The sequence below is a fragment of the Doryrhamphus excisus genome, linkage group LG18 (assembly GCF_037039965.1).
Source record: "Doryrhamphus excisus strain RoL-2023G ecotype Guam linkage group LG18, RoL_Dexc_Guam_v1.1, whole genome shotgun sequence".
In the NCBI taxonomy this organism is placed as follows: domain Eukaryota; kingdom Metazoa; phylum Chordata; class Actinopteri; order Syngnathiformes; family Syngnathidae; genus Doryrhamphus; species Doryrhamphus excisus.
In genome coordinates this window covers 17962491-17989635 of record NC_136374.1, presented here as the reverse complement: position 1 = coordinate 17989635, position 27145 = coordinate 17962491, and the positions used below count along the sequence as shown (strand labels likewise).

The following is a 27145-nucleotide window of genomic DNA, read 5'->3' as shown; positions in this document are numbered from 1 at the left end:
AGAGTGGACCCCCGCCATCTGGTAGAGGATTGCATCATGGATGATCACGGCCAATCGCTCGCAACAACTTTGCATCGATTTGCAGTGACCCTTGCATCCCAAGTGAGAAGTGTCCCATCCCGGGGGGTGGGGGGATGGGGGGGTCACCACTTAAAGGGGTCAAGCGTTCAGGCATGTGCTCCATCTTTCCACTGCCAACGCGTCCATCAGAGCCGCTCTTGGCACTTCCTGCCAGACCAAAGTTGTGATCTGCAACATCGCCGCCGTGTCCTTTTGAGGATTGCTATTCATTAATAATCCATTCATATTAATAATATATTAGTCAATGGCTACACAAAATCACGTTTTTAAATGAAACTTCTTATGAAGGGAGAGAAAAAAATCCAAGCGTCAGGACTTGGACTTTTGGTCTTGGAGGTCTGCCATGAAGAACGTGTTTGCCCAGCGCCTTTGTCATGGTGGGGTCATGAACACTGACCTTAACTCAGGCAAGTGAGGCCTGCAGTTGTTGGGGTGTTGTTGTGGGGTCTTTTGTGACCTCTTGGATGAATCGTTGCTGCTCTCTTGTCACCAATGGTGGATAATGGCTCTCACTGTGGTTTGCTGGAGTCCCAAAGCTTTTCTAGACTGATAATCTGTACAAGCACTTGGCCATTTTAGTTCAAAAACAACAAGACATTTTTATTTAGCAAAAAATGTTTAATCTCTCCTTGATGCGTGTTTATTTACAAGTAGTAAATCTGCAAAATAGGAAATAACAGAATATTTACACAATGAATGTTCACCTGCAAACTTGTGACGGTCGCTTCAAGTCTGAGACGCTAAAAATGTTACTGAAGTATTCAAATTCCTTGTCGTGGTTGCTATGGAGCTATGTGGTTGCTATGGAGTTCCAAGACTGGAAAGAGCGGGAAATCAAAGAGAAAGGTGACAGGACGTTTGCGTCACATGTCTGGGGGGGAGAAGGGGGGGGGCTGAAAGCGTCCGTCCAACTCCAGCCAGCCGTGATGTTTCCATCACTCAGACGCGCGTTAGAAGACGTTTAGAACAAACGTCCTGCAACCAGGAGCAGTAAAGACTAGTGGAAGCTCCTGCTTTCCGTCACTTCATGGAGACAAAATGAAACGGAATAAAAACACGTGAACCTGAGAGAGAATGAAGGTTTTGTTTTTTTAAAAAAAAGCTTGACACGTCACCACGTTTTGTTTTGTGTGCTTGTGTTTATCTGCGCTCTCCATCCTGTACCAGTACTAGTACCTGTACCAGTACTAGTACCTGTAACAGTACTAGTACCTGTACCAGTACTAGTACCTGTACCAGTACTAGTACCTGTACCAGTACTAGTCATTCACATTCGGCTGCAACGTCTCCATGCAGCGCAGACCGATGGACGGACACACAGAGGACATGAGGATGTCATGTGACATGTTGCCATGGAGACAATGTGTGTAAACTCCGCATCCAGTCAAAGCGGGCCCGTACGCGTCCACGCATGTAAACAAAGTATAGCGCGTGTCAACTTATTGAATCCGGTAAAAAACCAAAAGCGGACAGCATTTGTGATCAGCATGGAATGACAGCCCCGTAAAGATTTGATAGAAAAAAACCAAAGTACAAGAGTTAAAGCAGCAAAGTCACATTTCCATCACAAAGACACAGATGCTCATCGTTTGAACCTCCTCGAGGTCCAATCAAGTACTCGGACTTCAGGCAAACCCAAAGTTAGTTTCAGCCTTCAGCGTACCGTAAAAATGTACAATTTACATGTTGATTAGAAAATGAAGGGAGTGATTTACAAAAGAAAAACAGCACACAGACCACAGTTTGGTTTCGGGCGAGCGGGGAAATGAACAATTAGCGATTCTCACCACCGAGTCCAAAAAGGTGACTCGAGTGTGTGGGATTCAAATAAAAACTCCTCAGCTTAAAAGCCACTGGTGGCGATGGAAGAAAGATGGCGACCTCCTGTACGAACACGTGGAGGTGTTGGTGGATCACGGACGCCGTTTGCAGCCCAGCGTGACACAAAATCTTCTTCTTCTTCTGACGGATCATTTCAGTCACGAGGCATATTTGAAAATCATACGTTAGCACATTCCATCCAAGAAAATGTCTTTGCACTGAACAACATTCAAAGGAAACATGGCACAGAACTACTTTTTTTTCCAGCTTTTTTTCTTTGTTCGCTGTGTTTTTCTTTGCACTTGAAATATCAAATTTATGGTTGAAAGCAAAACAAAAAAAGGTTCTCTCCCTAATCTTTCTTTTAAAAATGTATTTATATATAATATCTATATAGTCTTCCTTTGTAGCGTTTCCTGTAAATTGTGCAAATTGAGCAGTAATACAAGTGGCGAGGATCAGAGAGCGGGCAGTTGATAACATTTAGACTAAACCAAAAAAAGCTTGGGTGGGGACACGGGAGCTCTCTCCATTGGCTCCATTGTGCACACGCCCCCCCCCCCCCCCACGGAGTTCTTATTGTCTTTGCTGACGTCGCTCCAATGCAAGTAAACAAAAAGCAACATGATGGGCTCCGTGAAGGCGTGTGTGAAAACACACACACACACACACACACACACTTAGACACACATAGGCACACACAGACCCGCCCATCTCCGCCGACCCCCCTCCATTTTGCAGTACACGCTTCAATGCTTTTGCAGTTTGTCGTATTGTTGGGGGGTGGAGTTGTGTTTGTGGTCTGGAGGGAGAGGAGGGAGAGGAGGAAGAGGAGCGAGGTGTGGCGTGAAGAAGGAAGGAGGTGCTGCTGATCTTCAGCTGGTCAAGGCCATCGTGTCGATGACCTGCTCCAGCTTGCTCCTCAGTCTTTGTCTCCTCGCCTGCTCGTCCCGCTCCAAAGCCGACAAGATCTGAAGTTACAGAGGGGAGGGGGCGGAGGGAGGGGAGGGAGGGAGTTAGAGAGGGAGTTAGAGAGGGAGAAAGGTCGCAAACCAGCGTGCTGCCGTGGACCCCCCCCCCCATGGTTCAGTTGACGCGCGTTTTAAGGGGCCAATCAGAAGCTGACTTCACCGCCTCAATGGAGAACGCCAGTGGAATGCCAGGAGGTTCGGCATTTGGAATCACTGAAAGAACTTTGGGACGACTCGGAATGCTCGGTTCTAAAGAGTTTTTCTAACACCGGCTCCCTGTGATGTCACAGCGAGCCAGACGTCCTTATATGGGCGTAAAAGCTGACAGCTGTATGGACTGGGCATGCCTGGAAGCAGACTGTGGGTGGAATTCATTCAAACAGTTCCAGAAATCCAAGGAAACACGTTGACTACTACACAGGAAGCTAAACAGCTAGTCAAAGAGAGTTTGTGGAGACGCTGCCTCGAGTGTTTTAGAATCTCAAGTCACATGCTAAGCCCCCGCCGAGGAACTTAACAGGATCAAGACACCGTCTCCACTTATTCTGGTTCAGGGCGTGGGGGCAGCAGTCCCCATGGGGGGCATCCATGTCGAGCGACCGACACCCATGAGTCATTCCCTTCATGTTTCATTGGTAAACAGGGTTTAAAACCTCAGATAAGTTTTGGGTTTCCAAAAGCTCAGATTGTCAGGACAAAAAGAATATGAATATGAATATGAATATGGCTGGCATCATAAACATGTTTGCAAAGGAGCAGTGATGCTAATGTAGCATCATTCATTGAAAATGAACAGTAGCAATAAAAGATGAAGGCTTTGCTCTATGAAAAGTGAAAGTGATAGGAGATGGAGTGAGACCTCACCTCATCCTTGTACTTGACGATGTAGGAGTAGATCTCGTGCAGCGCAGACATGCTGTTGAACTGGTTGGCGTGCAGCCGCGACTGCTCCGCCAGGTAGGCACTCATGTCCTGGTCACTGATGGCCGGCATCCTGGAGATGTCGGAATAGTACCTGCAACACCACAACCCGTTACCGAGCGTCTTCAGAAGACCCGATGGTCGGATCTGCGGACGTCTGACGCACCTCTCCACCCAGTTCTTGTAGTTGGGGATATCTTTAGCGTAAAGCAGCTTGTTGGACGGTGAGTCCTTGCCCAGTTTATGCTCCGATGTCGAGCAGGAGTCCATGAAGGTCTGGGCCACCACGGACAAACAGGCATCCGTGATGCTGTTCTTGTGGATGTCGAACACAAACTGGGGGTTCTTGATCACATTCACCCAGAAGCGCAGAGGAAGGCTACGAGGAGGGAGGAGGAGAAGGTGGGTGAGATGTTAAAATGATCTACATGGTCCATTTCTATCCCGTTAGGGAGGTCCATCTCCTCAAGTACACCTGATGTTTGTTTAGATGTTCTTTAGCTTTTATGTCTTTCTGTGAGAGCTGCTCAGCAGTCATGTATCTGATAACAATCATCATGACAACAACACAACATCTCGCACAGCCAACACAAGCATGTTGCGCAATCACTGCTGGTGTCACGTGATTGGTCGAGCAGCCAACAAGGACCAATCAGGCGTCGGCAGCCCAAACTCACCAGTTGCTCTTCCACGTGTGCCGCACGTCCGAGTCGGATATGGAGTGTTTGTCGGCCTGCTCGTCCAGGAAGTCGAACATGTACTTGATGGCGAGCGGCAGGGCGCTGCCCCGGTGGGCCGTGCTGAAGATGGTCTCGAATAGGTCGTCTACAAACTTCTGGAGCGTCCCCTGTGGAAAACAGCGGGATTGGGTTACTGGGTAAAAAGGCAACGACCAGTAGGCCAGAACTTGAAACTGCAGGTCAAAAGATGGTGGCGTGCTGGATCTCCACTGTGGGTGTGGCCGTAAGCATCTGCTGATATTGGAGCTTTGAGTCTGTTCTCCTTCCTTCAGTATTCCCGTCTTGTGACGGTGCTCAGTCTGCTTCCTGGTCCTTCTGAAGCGGCCCGATGAGAGTTTTGCAACGCTTTCTCTTTTCTTTGTAACCACATCACAGCCAAGCTTCCGTCCTCCAAAAGCACTTTGATGCTGGAATGAGTGAGATCTTCCTGGAGCCACCAGACCACATTGAACCAAACCCTAAGGCTCATTCACAAATCAGCATCCAGAAGCCATAAAGCTGCAGGACGTCATAAACGGGAGCCGACTGCAGTTCCCTAATCGTGCTTCCCTGCTTGCCTTGTTGCTAATCGTTTCCCGATTGAGGCGTCATTGACGGCGTTCCACGTGGAGCACCGACAACGGGAATCTGGAGCTAATGAGTGGAAACATCAGGGAAGAGGAAGTATCAGGATGAGCTGAGTCACCCAGGAACGCTTGGCTCATCGGCAGGGAAAGTTGCTGCGTCCGTCCGTCTTTTTTCCCAATGGATGCCTGCCACGCTTTTATGAACGCACCCAAAACGGGAACTTTTCCCGTCATCATCAGACTTTACGTTTAACGCGTGTGATGAAGCGGCGACCATCCAAGCTGAGCTCCGTCTTTGCCCTAACGCTCCCGTTGGCGTTGGACACGGAAAAGGAAAGGCGGGAAGGAAATGGATTGGGAAGAAGCGAATCCTACAACACGTATGCACCATTTGATCAGCCATTTGATCATATGCATATGAAATATAATAAAGCATCCCAGTGACGGCTGCCAATCCATCAAACTGGCAGCTGAGCAATGGCGGAATGAAACGCGTCGATGCTGATTGATTTGCTCAGCGATGCTCTGCTAAAAATAACAACTCAGCATCGGAGGATGCACGCGGGAATGCCGGGAGTAATCCTGGAAGCCATGGAGGAATGTAGAGGGTCGTGATGGAGCTAAAGGCCTGGAAGCCCCGAGGCCACCAAGCAAGGACCCGGCAACACCGACAAACAGCTCAATAGGCAAAGGTCAGCCTGCTCGTTAAGAAGCACACATTTATTGCAAAGGTTAGGAGCAATGTTAATGAGCTCAGGGCCTCCACAAAACAAAGGTCAGGAGGGGTCGCTGCCTGCGGAGCTCAAGGTGCACCCCCCCCCCTCCTACCTTGGTGGCCAGCAGCCGGGTCAGGTAGATCTCGGAGACCATCTTGCTCCCTCTGTCCCCCTCCCTCTGGTCTGAGTGGTCGTGGTTCTTGACCAGGTGCCAAAGTTTGGTGCCGCTCTCCAAGTCAGGCGTGATCATGGGGGTTCGAGAGCGCAAACTGTCTGGACTGCTGGCCGTTCTCAGCATGCTCTCTGGAATAAAGCGGGATGCATGGCGAATGAGGAATGGCGTTAGATGAAGAACATCTGAGCTCCCACCAAGACCACCAAGGTCAACTCATCTGGAGGTCTTTCATGGACGCTCCACATTCATGACTTTAATACACAAATATGTTGACTTATATTCTCTTTTCATCTTTTGGGTGTGTGAGATTAGATGGTACGAGTGGCAGGCCACACAGCGAGGAGACCCGGGTTCGATCCCCCCCTCGGGCATCTCTGTGTGGAGTTTGCATGTTCTCCCCGTGTTCACTCCCCCATTTCAAAAACATGCTAGGTTATTGCCCCCCCCCACAATGCCACTTTTTCAAAGTGATGGTCTTCATGAAAGTGTGCAAATATTATTATTATGATGTTGCATGTTGGGAGAAGAAGATGATAAGACAGTAAAAGCATAGAAATCTTAATATTTGTCATGCGGCTGCAGAGAGCATTTTGGGAAAGTGACAGCTTCCTGTTTGTGCATGTCACTCCATCACAGGATACATTTGTCTGTCACCACCCCGCCCCCCGGGCCCCCTCCCCCCTTCCCTTGCTCTCGCCCTTCTGTCCTTCTTCATTTTGTTGGACTGTGACCCCCCCCCCCCCCCACTTTAATGCTTTCCTTCTCAATGTTTGTCATTTCCGTGCCAAAGTAGGAAAGGATTGAGTGGTTGAAAATGTCAAGAGAGAATCGGGATCAGGTCCACGGAGGTCAGGAGGGACGCATGTGGGCATCCTATTGGTCTGCTATTGGTCTGCTATTGGTCTGCTATTGGTCTGCTACTGGTCTGCTACTGGTCTGCTATTGGTCTGCTATTGGTCTGCTATTGGTCTGCTATTGGTCTGCTATTGGTCTGCTATTGGTCTGCTATTGGTCTGCTATTGGTCTGCTATTGGTCTGCTATTGGTCTGCTATTGGTCTGCTATTGGTCTGCTATTGGTCTGCTATTGGTCTGCTATTGGTCTGCTATTGGTCTGCTATTGGCCACTTTGGACCACATAGACAATATTTAACAGGTGATATTATAAAGAAAAATCATCAGCGGATCATCATTGCAAAATGATTACAGCGGATTAAAAGCAAGCATGACTCAGCATTAAATCTACTTTGACATTAAGTGAATATGTGCCCCCCCCCCGTATGAAGACATGTTGCTTTTCCAGGTAAACATGAATGCACACGAGCATACACACAAACACACACACCTTCTCTCGTACCGTATCTGCTGAGGGATTTGGTGAAGGTGGACGAGTTGGAGATGTTGTATGCCGAGTTCTGCTTGGGGACCAAAGCGATCACCGAGCCGTCCGTCACCTGGAACAACAGTTGAACATTACTTGGAACGCTGCAAGAAATTAACGGCCATAATTCCAAAAAGAAGCACATCAAGTTTTGACATATTTCTGGGAAGGATGAACAACACGAGTGAGACTTCTTAGATGAGCCCAGAAATATGTTTAGCTTTTTCTTTGGTTTTTATGATGTCACCACAGAAGGATACTGGTCAAAGAAAAATAAAGTGATGACGAAGGTATTTGTCCTGACTTGGACAGTCCAACGTAACCAGAATAACAGCAGAGACAATCACTTGGTCTTTATTATTTGGTGGCTTTATGATCCTTCTATGTATGAACGTTACAAAGATTAAGGGATGCAACTAACAGTTATTTCCTTAGTCGATTAATCTGTATCGGTTTTTGTATCGGTTAGACCCTAGAGCAGGGGTGGGAAAACTACGGCCCGGGGGCCACATGCGGCCCACCAAGCGTTTGAATCCGGCCCACCAGTTGCCAAGTATTTCAAATTTTAACATGCAAACTGGCAACATGACTTGCATAAGAGAGAGTGTGTGTGTGTGTGTGTGTGTGTGTGTTAAATATATGTTTTGGCCTCTCTGACAATTTTGTTAACTCAATGCGGCCCACAAGTCAAAATATTTGACCCCCCCGCCCTAGAAGGCCCAACCCGATATGGACCAACAGTTGTTTTGTCTGCAAAGAAACTAACCAAAAATAGGCCAAAATGTCGATAACTGTTGTCCAAAGTCCAAGCTGGTCTAAAAAAGGATAATAGGACCGCTTTCATGGTGACTAGGAAAATAACGAAAATATTCACATTACAGAGGCGGAAATCCGAGGACAATTCAATAAAATTAAGAGAAAAATACCAACATAGTTGGATTAATTAGATAATCAATTAATCATGATTTTTTTGCCCAACGTTACCGGCACGGTTGATAAAAGTTTGATTCCCATTGTCATGAATTCCAACGGGACATGTAAATCCCAGGTTGCCGAGCATCCCGGGATTGATTGTGTCCAAAGCCAGAGGTCCCACGGCTTAGCAAGTGAAGCCAAGGCAGCGTCCTACCTGGTAGTGAGCCAAGGTGTTGAGCCTCTTCCAGTCATTGTCTATTTTGGTGGTCACATCTTCATCCTGGAGGATGATGCGAGCCATCCTTCCTTGCCGCCATTCTGATGAACACACAAAGCCAATATTCCCCTCAGGATTTGGGGGCCAAGTTGCATAGACCCGAAGTTTGTGCATCCGGTTCTTACCCAGGTCCATATCCGAGGCTTTGGGTCTCTGAGAGTAGGGCGTCCCCTTGTACACGGCGTCCAGGAGCTTCTCCTTGACCTGCGTCACCGTGTCACAGTTTAGACTCTTCACGGTCACCTCGGGTGCGTTCTCATTCTCTGGGTTGACACAGTGCAGTGTCTACCAAGGGAAGATGGTACATTCCTGTTAGCACCACTGGGTGACGCCCCCCCCCCCCCCCCAGCGCCCAACCAAGTGGGTGCGCCAGTGAAGGCACCCACCAACGTCTTGTAGTCAATCTGCTGTCGGATGAGCTTGTCCTCGCTGAGGGAGTAGCGGGCCTCTCCTGTGATGGCGTCTATCGGCCCCTTCTCCATTTGCTGCTTCATGGCGCAGTACAGCATGAAGAGCGGCTCACCGGCGCACTCCTGGAACCACGGACCAACATGACATCAGAAACCAACATGGTATCAGAAACCAGCATGGTATCAGAAACCAGCATGGTATCAGAAACCAGCATGGTATCAGAAACCAACATGGTATCAGAAACCAACATGGTATCAGAAACCAGCATGGTATCAGAAACCAGCATGGTATCAGAAACCAGCATGGTATCAGAAACCAGCATGGTATCAGAAACCAGCATGGTATCAGAAACCAGCATGGTATCAGAAACCAGCATGGTATCAGAAACCAACATGGTATCAGAAACCAGCATGGTATCAGAAACCAGCATGGTATCAGAAACCAGCATGGTATCAGAAACCAACATGGTATCAGAAACCAACATGGTATCAGAAACCAGCATGGTATCAGAAACCAGCATGGTATCAGAAACCAACATGGTATCAGAAACCACCATGGTATAAGAAAACCAACATGGTATCAGAAACCACCATGGTATCAGAAACCAACATGGTATCAGAAACCAACATGGTATCAGAAACCAACATGGTATCAGAAACCAACATGGTATCAGAAACCAACATGGTATCAGAAACCAGCATGGTATCAGAAACCAGCATGGTATCAGAAACCAACATGGTATCAGAAACCAACATGGTATCAGAAACCAACATGGTATCAGAAACCAACATGGTATCAGAAACCAACATGGTATCAGAAACCAACATGGTATCAGAAACCAACATGGTATCAGAAACCAACATGGTATCAGAAACCAACATGGTATCAGAAACCAACATGATGTCATAAACCGACATGGTATCAGAAACCAACATGGTATCAGAAACCAACATGATGTCATAAACCGACATGATCATGTGCATCAAAGGTGGAACGGCTGAGATGTTGAAATATTATATAAAATGCAACATTTTGGTGTTGGCCTTGGCTGAAGTTTCTTCATCAGAAAAAAGCTCTTCTGCTAAAGCGTGCGTGGAAAGCATAAAAAGTGTGAGTGAGTGGCGACTGATGGAGAAGTTAAAAGGTTAATGACCGACGACTGAAAAGGCTTGGACAAGCACTTTGTTGTGTGAGACGTGTCAAACGAGCAACGGAATGCTCGGCGTTCCTTCCGCTCTTTCCCACTTCTCCTGTTTTTCATGTACTCGCTCTGCCGACTAAGCAACGCCTGCCCATGCTCCCAAATGACCCCCCCCCCCATTCTTAGAAGGAGAGGGTAGACCGACAGGCCGGACGTGTGTCAAATATTGTTAATAAAAGCAGATTGATTGTTCCAAGAATGTACGGCATAAAAGATTCAAACCCACAACCCAGCTTCACAAAGCTTGTGGTGCCGTCATCGATAAAAAGATGTTTTTAAATGCTTGACTTTAAGAAATAAAAGTGTCTTTTTGACCTTTGACGCTTGACCTTTACCTTTTATGTGACCCCTTAAAACCTTTCCAAGCAGTTTTATGTGCTATTTGTCAATTACGCCATATTCATATTCATATTCATATTCACACCAACTTTTATTATCATTATAAAACATCTGATTCATATCTCGATTATGCTATTTTATGCTACACCTTCTATTTCTATGCTTTGGTCTGGGAACCATCGAATCTTTCTGTGAGTTGATGTCCACAAGGAGATCTGGACCACCTGGGTCCGAGTCTCTGTTGGAGTTTGCGTGTTCTACCCGTGGAGTTTGCGTGTTCTACCCGTGGAGTTTGCGTGTTCTACCCGTGGAGTTTACGTGTTCTACCCGTGGAGTTTACGTGTTCTACCCGTGGAGTTTACGTGTTCTACCCGTGGAGTTTACGTGTTCTACCCGTGGAGTTTGCGTGTTCTACCCGTGGAGTTTGCGTGTTCTACCCGTGGAGTTTACGTGTTCTACCCGTGGAGTTTACGTGTTCTACCCATGGAGGTTACATGTTCTACCCGTGGAGTTTATGTGTTCTACCCGTGGAGTTTGCGTGTTCTACCCGTGGAGTTTACGTGTTCTACCCGTGGAGTTTACGTGTTCTACCCGTGGAGTTTGTGTGTTCTACCCGTGGAGTTTATGTGTTCTACCTGTGGAGTTTATGTGTTCTACCCGTGGAGGTTACATGTTCTACCCGTGGAGTTTACGTGTTCTACCCGTGGAGTTTATGTGTTCTACCCGTGGAGTTTGCGTGTTCTACCCATGGAGGTTACGTGTTCTACCCGTGGAGTTTATGTGTTCTACCCATGGAGGTTACATGTTCTACCCGTGGAGTTTACGTGTTCTACCTGTGGAGTTTATGTGTTCTACCCATGGAGTTTACGTGTTCTACCCGTGGAGTTTACGTGTTCTACCCATGGAGGTTACATGTTCTACCCATGCATGCTTTTCCCCAGATAGGAGAAAACATGCTAGGTTAATTGCCCCCCCCCCAAATTGTCCACAAGTATGAATGTGGGTGGGAATGGTCGTTTGTCTATATGTGCCCTGGGATTGGCCGGCCACCAGTCCAGCTGGGATAGGCTCCAGCACCCCCGCGGCCCCTCAAGGATTAAGTGGCACAGAAAAGGGATGGATGGAATATGTGAAAGCAGAGTATGTATCATGTAGGCATATCATCCATATTCACGTAAGGAAGGTTTAAGCTTGAATAATGCTACATATGTATCTTGCTACGTACGTACGTATATAAGCATATGTTTCTGCAGGTAAACACAGCCGTGGTGGCTGTACGATAATCAAGTGTGGTACACGGAGGATTGGGGAAGAAGCTTGGCAATCCAACAAGACGTGTGTGAAGCTGTGTGAACGCAGCTTCAGACGGCATAAATTCGTCCATTTGGAAGCGAGGAGCGTTGACCGAATGAAAGGCGGAGCTAAAGATAGGTAGCCGGCGGCCTCCGCCTTATCTAACGCTGCAGCTGTGTGGGTTAGCGGGGATTTTTCTACTCTATTGCAAGTGGAATCGCTGCAAAACACGTGTGCCTGTGGATTTACCTTGAGGAACTTGTAGAGCAGGAAGGTGAACCAGTTAGTGAGCATCTTCTCCGCTACGGACTCCGTCCTGGGAAAGACAAAGACGGGAAAAAATGAATTCTCAAGGAGCGCCGTTGTCCATCTTCAAGTGTGCTGGAGCGTAAAATACCATCTAAACTAAAAGGATCGTTTCAGAAGGAAGAGGATTCACTGGTTGGGAATCTCCACCTTCCCTTCCTCTCAGAAAAGACACTCATCTTCATTAGAAACACAACAATTAGCACAATTAGCGGACTTCTCTCGTTAATCACCATCCTGCCATGTCATGGGGGGAATTTCCTCTCACGTGCACGCTCTCCGGCAAAATATCAAATCCATCAACACCGCATTAAGTATCCTTATTGGATACTTCTCAGCTTCATCCTCCTTTTCTGCATGTTTCAGTAACGAGCTGGAGGTCTCACTGGGGGTGCCTAACTGGGGGTGCCTAACTGGGGGTGTCTAACTGGGGGTGTCTAACTGGGGGCGTCTAACTGGGGGCGTCTAACTGGCATCACCTAACTGGGGGTGTCTAACTGGGGGCGTCTAACTGGGGGTGTCTAACTGGCATCACCTAACTGGGGGCGCCTAACTGGGGGTGTCCAACTGGCATCACCCAACTGGGGGTGTCCAACTGGCATCACCCAACTGGGGGTGTCCAACTGGCATCACCCAACTGGGGGTGTCTAACTGGGGGTGCCTAACTGGGGGTGTCTAACTGGCATCACCTAACTGGGGGTGTCTAACTGGGGGTGTCTAACTGGCATCACCTAACTGGGGGTGTCCAACTGGGGGTGCCTAACTGGGGGTGTCTAACTGGCATCACCTAACTGGGGGTGTCTAACTGGCATCACCTAACTGGGGGTGTCTAACTGGGGGTGTCTAACTGGGGGTGTCTAACTGGCATCACCTAACTGGGGGTGTCTAACTGGCATCACCTAACTGGGGGTGTCCAAGTGGCATCACCCAACTGGGGGTGTCTAACTGGCCTGACTTCCACATTGGACCATCTGCTTTGCCAGGCTGCATAGAGGTGGACGAAGGTAGGATGAAACCCGGCACCACTGAAAACGACTTAGTACAAATTTGGTCTGAAACGGTTTGAAGACAGGAAAATCAAAATGGAGGAAAGTAGGCCAAAAGCAGGCAGGTAGTGAACGCCCGTAGCAGGAAGGAGACGTGAACTCCTACGCTTGCGACGCCTCCCAGTGTTTGATGTTTGTGGAACGCTTTCTTCTCCATGGCTGTCAGCTAAATGGAGCAGATGGAAGATGGCAACAAGGAGAGGCGAGCTGGAGGACGAGAGGGGTGGATGCCCCCGGACAGAACATGCTTGTGGGCACGTGGGGGCCCGATTGGGGGGGCCACGTCATCCTTCACCGCAACCATGTGCCAGCACCCATTGTTCCAAAGTTCTCCAACATGTCCTCCGCAGATGAGCGGCGTCCTGTCCTGAATGAATACGTCCTCCCAGGGGGGTTCTTGGGAAGACCCCCAAATTGGAGAAACTTCTTGTCTTGGTTCTCAGTTGAATCTCCAGAAGCTGCTGGTGTGTTTAGCAAGGACAGCATGTTGTGACCACTCCCCCCTGGAGGGGCGAGGAAAAGGCTTCACAAAGGCACTCATTTATTTGATTAGATTTTTAATTAAATATCTCTCCGGGGAGCAAGTCGGGGAAAATGGAAAAAAAAACCTTTTTATGATTTCATGTCAAATTCCTGCTTATTTGGGGACGGGCTATTTCCCTAATTGTGTCTGAACTAGTTTTGGTTTTAATGTTCTCAGTCTTCAGCCTCGCAACTGCGTTCTTGGGCCATATTGCATCTTCATATATAAAACCCACTTTTTATGCCAAGGATATTTATCATGAGGTGGACGTCAAACCAGAGTCGTAAAATCGCCACTTCTCCACCCCTGTTGTGTTAAAGCAGCGTTGCCGTCCCACCAGAAGTATTACATGATATTATTACATGATATTATTACATGATATTATTACATGATATTATTACATGATATTATTACATGATATTATTACATGGTATTATTACATGATATTATTACATGATATTATTACATGATATTATTACATGATATTATTACATGGTATTATTACATGATATTATTACATGATATTATTACATGATATTATTACATGATATTATTACATGATATTATTAAATGATATTATTACATGATATTATTACATGATATTATTACATGATATTATTACATGATATTATTACATGATATTATTACATGATATTATTAAATGATATTATTAAATGATATTATTAAATGATATTATTAAATGATATTATTACATGATATTATTACATGATATTATTACATGATATTATTACATGATATTATTACATGATATTATTACATGATATTATTACATGATATTATTACATGATATTATTACATGATATTATTACATGATATTAAATGATATTATTAAATGATATTATTAAATGATATTATTACATGATATTATTACATGATATTATTACATGATATTATTACATGATATTATTACATGATATTATCACATGATATTATCACATGATATTATTACATGATATTATTACATGATATTATTACATGATATTATTACATGATATTATTACATGATATTATTACATGATATTATTACATGATATACATGACACCAGATGCTGCCGTTGATGGCGTTGGCTTCTGTGTAAAAGGGAAAAGGGAAAGGCGGCTAATGGTGGACCTTGACACCGCAATGGCACGGAAAGGCTGCACCTTCGTAGCTAATATTAGCGAATCACAGAGGCAGGATGACGCCCGCGGAAAAGTTAATGTCGGAAAGCTAGGGGGGGGGGTGGCAATTCACACGTCCCCCTCCCTGGTGTGTTGATAGCAATGTCACTGACTGACAAATATTTTATTCATCACGCATCAAGTTTTGTGGTTGTGTGATGCCGTGTTGCTATGTAAAAAGCAGTTGGGGCAGCATCCCACCTTGGCTGGGGTCTGGGTGAAAAACCAAGGTGTGTCAAACAGGTTTGGGTCGCCATGTTTCTCCATCCCACTTCTTAGGCCACCCCCCCAAACTCACTCTTGGCCTGTATTTCACTCCTTCCGCACACCTTTGTCTTTAGCCGTCCATTCTGTCCTCTATCCTTCACCCCACCCTCGTAAAGCCTCCTGGTCTCCCCCTCGACGGCCCCTCCATCCGTGCCCCCCACTGCCTCGGTGTGCATGAGAGAGGGGTCTGTCTGAGGGCGTCCACCGGGAACGCGTGTGCTCAGGGGTGTAATCCTTTCCGACAGCGACAGGGTTGACAGAGAGCGGACCAAACGTCACATAAGCTTCTAAAAAGCTCCTGTGATGTCCTGCTGCCCAACGACACGCGGGGGCACCACGGCTACGCCATGAAGATGGCCGCCGCACGGAGGGAAAGTCGCTGCTTACCTCCGGAGTAAGAGCTTCGGGTGATTCTTGCTCTCCAGGTTCTTGTCGATGAGGTCGGACAGCAGCTGCTTGAGGACGCCTGTAGCGTACTCCATCTCCCCCTGCAGCGCCGTCATGATGAGGGAGGCCACGTTGCCGCGGTCTCGCATGGAGAAGGACCGCTGGGCTTCCAGGGTGCGGATGAAAGTCAGCAGGAAGTGTTTTTTGGTCAGCATCTGGCCGAACAATGTCAGGGCCTTCTCCACGTTGGCAGGGACCTGGAGGAGAGGGTTGGAAGGAAGAAGAAAGAATGTGGTTGAGGATGGAAGTAGAAGATAATAGGAGCAAATGTTGGCAGTAGGAGCAAACAGTGGAAACGTGGAAGAATAATATGCTGAATTACACGAGGACACATCCACTAAAGAGCCACAAGTGCAAGGCCTTTCTTCTCCAGAAGATCCACTTGTTCTTTGTCTGCTTTCATTCCAAAGAAAATCAGACAAATTGCTTTGGTTCCAGCGACATGCATAAAACTATTTATTGTCATCCTCTTTCACTTTTGGCTATTAGCGTTATGCTCTCCAGTCGTTCCCGCTGCTCCGTCCTTCTCCTTCACTCCTTCACCCCCCCCCCCCCTTAAAGCCGCCTTGTGAGCTTCATGCTGTAATAAGAAATTGATCTGCCTCGTAGCTCCACTGTGGCCTGTGATTGCCTGGGCCGTACAAATGAAAATCCAATGTGGCGCTACACTATCGCTTTGGAATATAGTTGGGAGCATGGGGCCGATATTGGGATCTTAAATGGGTACCTGCCCCCCCCCCCATATATGTTTGCCATGAGCGCTGTGTGCCAAACAGTCAAATGATGACATATACGGACTATTGTGATATTGTACTGTACTGTACGGTATGACCACAAAGTCATGGAATTCATTTTGTGGGTTCACCACAGCCACACCACTCTTGTTGTCGTGTGGTCTATGTACTGACCCGTACCTCCATCTCCTTGAGCACGGGATGGTCCTCAATACCAGGGAAGAGGACCCTCATGGCGTACGTGCGGTAGTCCAAGAAGGGGATCCCTGCTCCGTCCAACTCCTGGGTGAGTTCATGGATGTCCGTTTGCAGCTCGGCGAATGCTGCACGAGACAGAAGGTAGAAAAGGAGGATCGAGGGGTGATCATCAATACTTATGTCCCTCAAACAGATCAACGATTATAAAACTAAATAAAGTAGGTTTAGTTCCCTTATTTACAGTAAAGTTGCTTGTCTGAGGTCGCGTCCTCGTCGGCCATTTAAAAGACGCCCACACCCAAAAACGTCCAGGATAAATGACCTCAAAGTCCAGACTAACAGATGGCTTATGTCACCCTATCCCTTCATCCTCTCCTTCTTCTCTCTTTCTTCCTCTTGCTCCACTTCAAAATGACACCTTGGAGGTCACCCGTCTCTCACGATGGATGCCTGTCCTTGCTCGCATCCTTCCTGTTAGCGCTGGGATCCGAGACGTCCTTTCTTCTCACCACAGTAAATGTATACACGTCCCTTCCCTTCATACACTCACTTTCTAATTATAATATTAATACATTATTACTTCAAATACAGTAAATGTATACACGTCCCTTCCCTTCACTTTCTAATTCTGATATCAATACATTTATTACTTCAAATACAGTAAATGTATCTACGTCCCTTCCCTTCATACACTCACTTTCTAATTATAATATTAATACATTATTACTTCAAATACAGTAAATGTATACACGTCCCTTCCCTTCATACACTCACTTTCTAATTCTGATATCAATACATTTATTACTTCAAATACAGTAAATGTATATACGTCCCTTCCCTTCATACACTCACTTTCTAATTCTGATATCAATACATTTATTACTTCAAATACAGTAAATGTATACACGTCCCTTCCCTTCATACACTCACTTTCTAATTATAATATTAATACATTATTACTTCAAATACAGTAAATGTATATATATCCCTTCCCTTCATACACTCACTTTCTAATTATAATATTAATACATTATTACTTCAAATACAGTAAATGTATATACGTCCCTTCCCTTCATACACTCACTTTCTAATTCTAATATGAATACATTATTACTTCAAATACAGTAAATGTATATACGTCCCTTCCCTTCATACACTCACTTTCTAATTATAATATTAATACATTATTACTTCAAATACAGTAAATGTATCTACGTCCCTTCCCTTCATACACTCACTTTGTAATTCTAATATTAATACATTATTACTTCAAATACAGTAAATGTATATACGTCCCTTCCCTTCATTTCATACACTCACTTTCTAATTCTAATATGAATACATTTATTACTTAAAGCATTGGATCGTATTACAAGCAAGACAAGTTGCCAGAGGGATTCCAGTTTTCTTCCTGTGTGTTGAGCAAGGCACTACTTGGGTCTCCCAAACAAAGCCCCAGTCCCGTACTGGCCAGGATGTACTGTCTTTTTGATTGTACTGGTTAGTATTTCTGGCCTAGGGTATGCGTGTTTATGTTCTTCTATATTCATGTAAAAATGTCTTGACTATGAATGGCGTATGCTTCAAAGACACAATATTGGATGGAATATTATTATATTATTATTATATTATTATTGGGTTGTCCTTTTTGATGCCTGCCTCTTTAATCTGAAAGCCAGTCCAGTAAAAGCATTGTACCTTTACCACTTTTATATACCGAGTACTACATGACAAAACTTTGATTTCACTTTAGCAGGCACAATGCACGTTTTATTTGATCTTTAGCGAGACAGTATAGCGTTGTACGCTGATGATTATGGTCATCAGCGTTGGACTCTTTCATCCCGTCTGCCTCACATCGCAGACGAGCGCTTACCAGCATCAATAGGCACTTGCTGAATCCATGCGCTCGCCTGCCAAATTAATTTATGCTAATGTGCAAGTCTCTCGCTTTCACAACCCCCGCCCCCGCTTAATTTGCTGCCAAGCCCCTCCCTTCCTACCACCCTCTCCCTGTCCCACCTCCGAGTCCCGCGTCTATCCATCCTCCATCGATGCCTCGCAAGACGACCAGCCAGGCGGCTCTCAGGGTGGAGAGCCAACATCTGGCGGCTGGCTCAGATCAAAGTGCTCCTCTGGAAGCCCACCAACACCCCCCCCCCCCCCCCACACACACACTTTTTGCTGCTGCCTAACAGCAGGGGGCGGGGGGAGCGTGTGGAAGTGGAGGCAGGACTAAAATGGGTAGCGCTGCTTAATTGGGGTTGTGTTGTGTTCGAGGTAAGCGTAGCAAGGGAAACATTTGCACTAAGTTATTTCGGGACACAGGAGTTATTCCGAGGGCGAGATGAAACGCATGGAGGAGTAGAACATGCAGGAAGGTTTTTTCCGGTTTCCACGACATATACGTACCCTCCTTGCACTCCAGGGCCACCCTGGACTCCAGGTTGTCCATCTGCAGTTGAAGCCGTTTGAGGGTGCGGTCCGCATCGCGTGACTTCCTCTTGTAAGCAATGAGCACCACGATAATAACCAGCAGGAGCAGACCGCCTCCGCCTCCGATCCCGATGATGGCGGGCAGGGTGAGAAGGCTGTCTGAGTAGATCTGCAAAGTCCCTGGTGAATATTCAAAGCCTCCAACACGAACCTGGTGCAGGGATGCGGACAAATAATGACTTATTATTTGAACTACGTCATATTTGGCATACACATCAACCAAGTACAACAGAAGCTAACTAGTTTAGGCCTAAATCCAGCCTAAATCCCTCCAAATGACTTCCTCAGTCAACAGTTTGAACAATGAAAACGTTACTGATTACGTTGCTATTGCGGTGACTAAGCTGCTCAGCTGAGCCAACCAAGCCTGAACTCATCCACAGACGTCACAAAAGCACTCTTGGCCTGCCGAGGCATGGTCACAGTAAACATCACAACACCCCCCCTCCCCCTATTTTTAATTCTTCAGCTGGCTTATATCTAAGAAATTCCAAATGCGGAAGGCAAAAACAGACCCAGGCGTCCCCACGCCCACAAGCCGTTTGGGTCCCTATTCAATATCAATCCCGTTCAAAGGCCCAGCAGTCAGCCAAGACCAATGAAAGCCTCTAGAACAGAAATACATGTGCAAACACCCCAAGCAATATTGCAGCCAGGATGTGTGTTTGTGTGTAGATATATGAATGGCGGATAGGAAATCTACAATGACTAAAGAGATTTGCCTTTTATATTTGGGGAAGAAAAGGAAGGAAATGGTGGAAAGAATGAAAAGGCGGGGAGTGGATTGACGTACATAAAGGGGATGAACGGCTGAAATAAAATGGCAGGAAAAACAGAAGCTATTGAAAAACATCCATTTAGAGGCTTGGATAAAAGACACGGCATATTGCAACATTTTGAAATTGCAACTTCCCACTCATAACAATTGTAACAATTGTAGTTCTGTGATTGGCGGCCCTCACCGTGACTTTGTGCTCTCCCGTCAGGTTGGGCCACTCGCACAGCAGCTGGCTTTCCGACAGCGTGAGGACACATGGCGTCTCCCCGATCAGCACCGTGTAGTTCAGCTTGCTGTTTCCAGGCGCTGCAGGAATCAGGTTACGGCCCTAAAACACAAACACTTGACTTAAACATCACATCCATGATGGCCGACGTCGCTGCAAAGCAGACGTAAAGATGCTAACTCATCGCAGCATAAGTAATTATGACTTATGACAATTTAGATAGTCGATATATTAATAGCAAACCAGAGACGTGACCAAAGAAACTATTTTATTTTACGTAACTGTAAATGCTGCTGGTTAGCGTGCAGGCCACACAGCTAGGAGACCCGAGTTCGATTCCACCCTCGGCCATCTCTGTGTGGAGTTCTCCCCGTGTTTCCTCCCTTATTTTCCTCCCCCATTCCAAAAACATGCTAGGATAATTGCCCCCCCCTCCCAAATTGTCCATAGGTATGAATGTGAGTGTGAATGGTTGTTTGTCTACATGTGCCCTGGGATTGGCTGGCCACCAGTCCAGGGTGGACCCCGCCTCTCGCCCCAAGACAGCTGGGATAGGCTCCAGCACGCCTGCGACCCCCATGAGGATAAGCGGTAGAAAATGAAAGACTGAATGAATGAATGAATGAATGAATGAATGAATGAATGAATGACTAAGTGTAAAGTAGCTGTATGTTTTGTTTTGGCATCTGCTCGTTGGACCAGTCAACACATGAACCTCATTTTAAAAGGTGCCTTTATGAAGCACACATTTCTCCTCCAAAAGCGAGTCAGCAAGGGAATATCTGTCAAGGTTGAGGCACGTATGAAAGAAAACGGCACAGAGAGAAACTAAAAGCAGGAGGATGGAGGCGGACGTGTTTACAGCTCGGAAGCAACCATCTCCAACGACTGCAGCATCCTCATCAGTGACCTTAGATGTTGATTGGAAGGTTTACGGAGCTCCAAAAGTAGCTCCGGCTTTTCAAATTGTTGACGCTAAGATACACCGACTCACCTTCTTTGAGTCATAGGTAAAGTTTGCCTTTCAAAACTTTGACAGAAAAACTTGCAATAAAAAAGCAAAGCTTTGATGCGACGCTCCAGCCAAGCCCACCATGACATTATTCACTCCGACAGAAGAGCCTTCCTCTCCTCAGAGCAGCTCTGACAGAAGTCATAAACCGGGAAAGGTGAAGGCCCAAAGGTTTATTGTACGACGGGAAGGGAGGCAAAGAGATGACAGGAGAAAACAAGAGTCAAGCAGAAGAATGTTAGCTAAAAGGTGGAATGGACGTGAAGGAAAAGCTTGTAGAGAAAGCCAATGAAGAACCAACGGATCAACGTTTCTCAAAGCAAAAGGCACTTTTACCTTGAGTATGAGCGGAGAGCTGGGCTTGAGCTCCAACATGCCATTGGGGCTCAGGGGCTCAAAGACGGGGTCGGGGTGGTAGCTGAACGTCTCATTGACCACCAAGACGGAGTGGACGTCATCCATGATGAAGCCGATCTCATCTGGACTGCTGCCCGCCTCAGAGAAGCCTTTGTCGGAGGCGGCCACGGAGGGGGCCAGACACACCATCACCGTGTTGTTGACGACTGTGCAATTCTGCCAAGGGAGACAAATGACAGGTGAGTGATGCCGGGCGACTGCTAATTGGTTGACAGAAAGGTAAATCATATCCCATGTGACTGCGGCGCAATAATAAGTCAGCGAGCGGTGAATACATAAGAGCGATACAAGCTTATCTCATATCGGCGAGTACGTGTCTCCGTAATTAAGAGAGTGCTGGATTAATAGCATCGGGTGTGTAAATAGTCAGAAACCCTCCGGAGTTTAACACTTAAATCAGTCATTGGATAGCAATTAAGAAAGTAAGCCTGCCAGCCAGACTTTGTCAGCGGTTGTCACGAAAAAAAATAAAAAACTGCATTCCAAAAAAAAATATGTTCATAGGTCAATCGAAAAATTAACCAAGCAAAACAGCATCGACTGCAGAGAGGGCGACAAAGTATTTGATTTGATTTTTTTTGACTATGAGCAAAATAGCCGGCGAGGGCTAAAGGTTAGCTAAGCCCCATGGTGCTATAGGTAAAGGGGGGGGGGGGGGGGGGGGGGGGGGGTTTGCTGCAGCCGCTTTATTACTGGTTGACATTTCAAAGGTTAAAGCTGCTAAAAGGAAATTCAACATCAAAAACAAACAGAAAATAGGCCCTTGGCTGCTTGACTGACAGGTCAGGTGTGTGTACGTCCCAGGAGGGTGGGCATCATTTGAAAATATGCTTTTCCAGAGAGAGAAAGAAAGGGAGAGAGAACGAGGGAGTGTAGAAAGAAAATAAATATGGAGTTGTCATTGGGATACTTGGGACAATTACCATTTTCACCTGAATATAAAACACCATTTTTTTATGAAAATGGCCGGTCATCTCATCTTCTGGGTCTAGAGATTCATGCAAACCGGCAAGCTTTTCTTCCTGTCACTCACACACCAGTGACTAGGAGAGCACCACCACAGCTTCCAAAGTGAGTAAGCGGATGCGTCCTTACATTTACTGACTGGGCGGCTCCATACTTGGCTCTCATTTTGGGCTTTTTGATGGTCCGCAGATTGGTCCCAGTAATGGTCAACATCGTTCCTCCACTGAAACAGATGATTATGATGATTATGATGATTATGATGATTATGATGATGAACTTACAGAATGTTTTCTGAATTCCTCACGTTGCATATATTATTCATACATTTGTATGACAGACTGTCTGCAAAATATACAGTGAAATATACCCAAAACAGGCCGACATCCCCATGATGATGATGACCGCTTCTCCAAAGCCCCTCCAGACGTTTTCTAACTTCTATGTACTGGAATTGTCCTGTGGTGGTCAGGCATATTGCGTAACCTTTACACCTGTGACCTATTTGGGGCCCGTGTGACCTATTCGGGGCCCGTGTGACCTATTCGGGGCCATGTGACGCTGACCAACAGAGACATCAAAAACACGGGCAAACGTCCTGGTCCTCCTTGGCGCCCTGACAGCCTCTGTTGGTCTGAGATGCTTTAGCTCCTCAGCAACTTGTGAACTGATGTGAACCAGTCTGACAGCAGCTAAATAAGTTAAGAGCCAACTTCAGAACAGACCAGAACCACCAGGAGTCACTCTAGATCAGATGTTGATACATGCTGGATTTATTAGGAGGTCTGATACAGGCAGGGACACCATCTTTTTATTAGTAAACAGAATAGAAAGCATCTTGGGGTTCTGGCGCCTTATCTGTAAATCTGGCTAGATGCTGATGAGATTGGAGGAGGAGCCAGCAGAAGAAAATGACGAGTGCAGAGGAGGCTTGGGGGCTTTGAGTGGCATTAAGGAGACTGGCGGCTGCTCAAGTGGGAATAGGATGTGGAGTTAAAAGTGTAAAGACAAAAGTATTTGCACTAAGGAAGATCTGCAAGGGAAATTGGCACAACAGCAGCAGTAAATTCATCTTAAAAGACAGACAATTGCGCAACAAAACATCTTTTTGTGTTCGCCCGAGAATGTCTTCCATTACGGAGGACATCTTGTACATTTTGGATGAGGTCTATCGATGCATTTTGTACCTTGTCAGAATGAACCACCAACCACAAGACAAGCGGTGAGATTGTAGCTGATAATAGCAAATAAAAAGCCAAGGAATCATCAAGGCGGCACCATATATCATCATCATGAGCTATTATTTAGAAAGTAAGCAAGTACGGTCAAGTATATATATCCAGGCCATATATTGCCATTATTTTGCTAGCACGATAAAAACAGTAAATAAACACATTTAAGTCAGCAACTACTATTCCATAAAAATAAAAGCGAAAGCTTGGGAAATAACTGCACAGCCATTTCCTGGAACTATTGTGTACTTTTGAAGTAAACCAGAAGCATGTGAGCTCAAGGATGGAGCAGTTTCTACTTTCTAGGTCATATTAGTGAGCATATTAGCATCGGGTCGCTCCGAGCTTTTTATTTACTTATTTTTTACACTTGACAACACAGCTTGTGTTTGCACTAGGAAATCTTCCCATGGCTACGCAGCCTCATTTCAATACGTCAAGTAATATTTACACATAGCGTATATCTCTGCTGCACGCTGCTCCAGGATCCAGGAGCGCTCCTCTACTCCCAAACCTTTACTTTGCATGCGCAACTAGAAACGGAATAAATAATGGCTCCTTAAAAAGAGAGATGAGGTTGAAAATTGAGAGCAATGTTTGTTTTTCCTTCACTGCGATCCGGCACGGAGTATTGATGGAATATTACATCAATGAGCTTATACACCGGAGTCCATATTTCTCTGGAGTTGCTTAGGCTCGTAAAAAAATGACATTAAATGTACAGCGCAACCGCCATGTTGGATTAATAATGCATTGGTGCGTTTGTATCTGCTTTATAGATGCATCAAGCGGAATTGGAGATCAAACGCTGTTGATGTCAATCATGGATTTTATTCTAGCCTATATTGTACAGATCATGCTCGGCTGAGGAAGAAAGGCGGGCCCTCGTGATTGGCGACTACGTACGACTTTCAGGACTGATGTGGACTACAAATGACGAGTCTTACCTGGCGATGCTCCAGTCTGGTTCAATTCTCAGGATGGTGGGATCGTCTGTGTAGTTGAACTTGACCTCTGGGTTCCTCAGCTCGGCTGAGTTGATGTCCACCATGACGGGCGTGGGACCCGGGGCTTGTCCCGCCGGGGTCACGCACACTATCTCCTTGCTGCTTCGCCTGGATTAGCAAAAGACAGGAAAGCGCTACTCTCCGATGTCGTTGTACATCCTCTATAACGACAATAACGGCCGCTCCATTAAAAGGCTTTGATGGTCAAAAACGACTAACTCGAATTATTTATTGGCGTATTATTTATTGTCAGTCTGCAAGCAACGACTTAACGTGTGAAGCATTCGTTTCATGAGTCTGCCTGTCTGCCCGCCTGTCTGCCCGCCTGTCTGCCCGCCTGTCTGCCCGCCTGTCTGCCCGCCTGCCTGTCTGTCTATCTGCCCGCCAGTCCGCCCGTCCGTCCTCCCCCACCGTGCTCTCTGGAGCTGAAAGATCAGATGTGGCAGACGAGGCCGGTCGTCTCCGTGTGATGTAACTCGCCGGCGATCAGACAAGCGACCAGCTGTGACCTGCAAGAAAACTTTCAACTCCACTACAGAGGTTTATTTTTCGCTGTCCTCCCCTGTCAGGGTGAAAGCCAAGCAGGAGGGGAGTGGCCCTTGGTGGGTCCATCTGTTCCACGATATTCGAGTGCGTGGAGGTCGGGCAATTAGCATAGAAATACGCTAAATGCAGGTAGAGGCGTTTGCCTCCCGAGCTATAGCCCCCTGCAAATGTGAACTAGTTACGGAAACGGCGGGGTGGCACAGTGTGAACTTTTGAATACGAGCTGAACATGCTGATCTGTACACAATTCCTGCTCCCTCGTCTGCAGGGACGTTGACGTCCACAGAGAGATGGCAGATGATGGGAAGGAGATGAAGTGGAGCTCCATGCAGACGGCCTGCAATGACGTGAAGGCCAGTCCAGATCTGCTGCACACTTACACACTTAGCCCCGTGCACACTTAGCCCCATGCACACTTAGCCCCGTGCACACTTAGCCCCGTGCACACTTAGCCCCGTGCACACTTAGCCCCGTGCACACTTAGCCCCGTGCACACTTAGACCCGTGCACACTTAGCCCCGTGCACACTTAGCCCCGTGCACACTTAGACCCGTGCACACTTAGACCCGTGCACACTTAGACCCGTGCACACTTAGCAGCACACACACTTCGCCCCATATACAGCCATGCCATAATAAGAATATACGTAAGAATACATATATCTGGAGATTCCTAGCAGGTGAGGACGGAATGAAAGGAGGAAGTGACAGGAAGTCGTGCCAAGGCATCACCTGGAAGTGTGCCAATGTGTGCTGTCTTACATATTATTGGATACAAATATACGTACGCACCATTGTACGTACTTACATAAATACATACCCCCCCCCCCCCACACACACACACACGGAGCATATGCAAAATCCCGGAATGTGCAATTGGCTTTTATGAATATAATCCCTGCTGTCACTCAGGATGCAAGTGAACAGCATCCTCGGTGCATTCTCAAATGGGGGGGGGTGGCTGAATATAGAAGAAAAGCAGGATTTTCCACATTCCGCTAGTCCTGTTTCCATGGCAACTATTTTCACAACACTGTCATGGCTGAGAGTGCCCGTGGTGTCACGTATGTATTTCTGACAAGGTTGCGGCCAACACAAAAGGAAGCCAACAGGGGATACAGAGCCAAAGAAAAGGAGGAAGAAGGGAAAGGGGTTGCAGGGGGAGATAAGGGGATGAGTGACTCGGGGTAAATAGGTTTTGATTAAAGTTGAGGCCCTGCTGAATACAAAGACACATTAAAAAGACGGCCGCATCAGTTCATTACGTTGGCTATAAAGGTTATTGGTGCTCAGCGAAGGAAAGGCCAGGACTATTATGTTCACCTTTCTCACGGCGTGCTACCCAGCTTTAAATTGGCCTTTGCTATGATATAAAAAGAACTTGATAGGTCCGAGCTCATTAGATGGACCAGTCACTTGTTGCCCTGGAAAAGGAAGCCCATCTAAGGAAAACAAACGCTTCACAGAATAAAAATAGAAGAATTCAAAGATTCAACTATAACCAAGAACATATCTAATGTGCAACCACCTCAAAGGTGGCGTTATCTGGATGGCTCGAGGGACAATCACACCTTAGATGTTGCCCAAAAATGACCATGGGTGTCCAAACTGTGCTGTGCACTAGAATGTGTTCGGTGATGTTTTCTTGCAAGTACAGCAGTCTACACGAGTTCGTCAGGAGGAGAATGCCTGACTAGACCTCTTGGCTGGTGAATACACATCAAGTACTCGGATATGACAGAGGGACATAGAGTACTGCATATTCAACAGATGTACTCACTTCTCAAAGCGGCAGGCATGGAGTCCGATCTTTACGAACACGGCGCTGCCCGCGTTAAGGTTGCTGCCTTCTATGGTGATCCTGGTTCCCCCGGACAGCGGCCCCGTGGACGGACTGACGTGGGTGAAGTATGGAGACTGAGAAGGGACACCCCAGAGACAAGAGGTCAATGCTGGCGTC

General features: G+C 46.5%; 1 protein-coding gene across 2 annotated transcripts in view; it reads right to left on the bottom strand.

Moving 5' to 3' along the window:
* Positions 1-678: 678 nt before the first annotated feature.
* The window catches only part of plxna1b (plexin A1b), a 153376-nt gene continuing 126909 nt past the window's right edge, over positions 679-27145 (bottom strand). Inside the window, exons 15-32 of one of the 2 annotated variants that reach the window (XM_058055833.2) lie at positions 26966-27102; positions 24581-24748; positions 22534-22627; positions 21358-21594; positions 19968-20111; positions 18922-19156; positions 16492-16634; positions 15518-15774; positions 12056-12122; positions 8949-9095; positions 8688-8847; positions 8500-8603; positions 7335-7443; positions 5929-6119; positions 4472-4641; positions 3961-4173; positions 3738-3888; positions 679-2873 (exon numbers count right to left, since the gene is read on the bottom strand). In XM_058055833.2, the coding sequence (XP_057911816.2) occupies positions 2778-2873; positions 3738-3888; positions 3961-4173; positions 4472-4641; positions 5929-6119; positions 7335-7443; positions 8500-8603; positions 8688-8847; positions 8949-9095; positions 12056-12122; positions 15518-15774; positions 16492-16634; positions 18922-19156; positions 19968-20111; positions 21358-21594; positions 22534-22627; positions 24581-24748; positions 26966-27102 (2823 nt within the window). In that variant the 3' untranslated portion in view covers positions 679-2777. The remainder of the gene's footprint in view (positions 2874-3737; positions 3889-3960; positions 4174-4471; positions 4642-5928; positions 6120-7334; positions 7444-8499; positions 8604-8687; positions 8848-8948; positions 9096-12055; positions 12123-15517; positions 15775-16491; positions 16635-18921; positions 19157-19967; positions 20112-21357; positions 21595-22533; positions 22628-24580; positions 24749-26965; positions 27103-27145) is intronic. The other variant, XM_058055834.2, reaches the window with a different exon arrangement.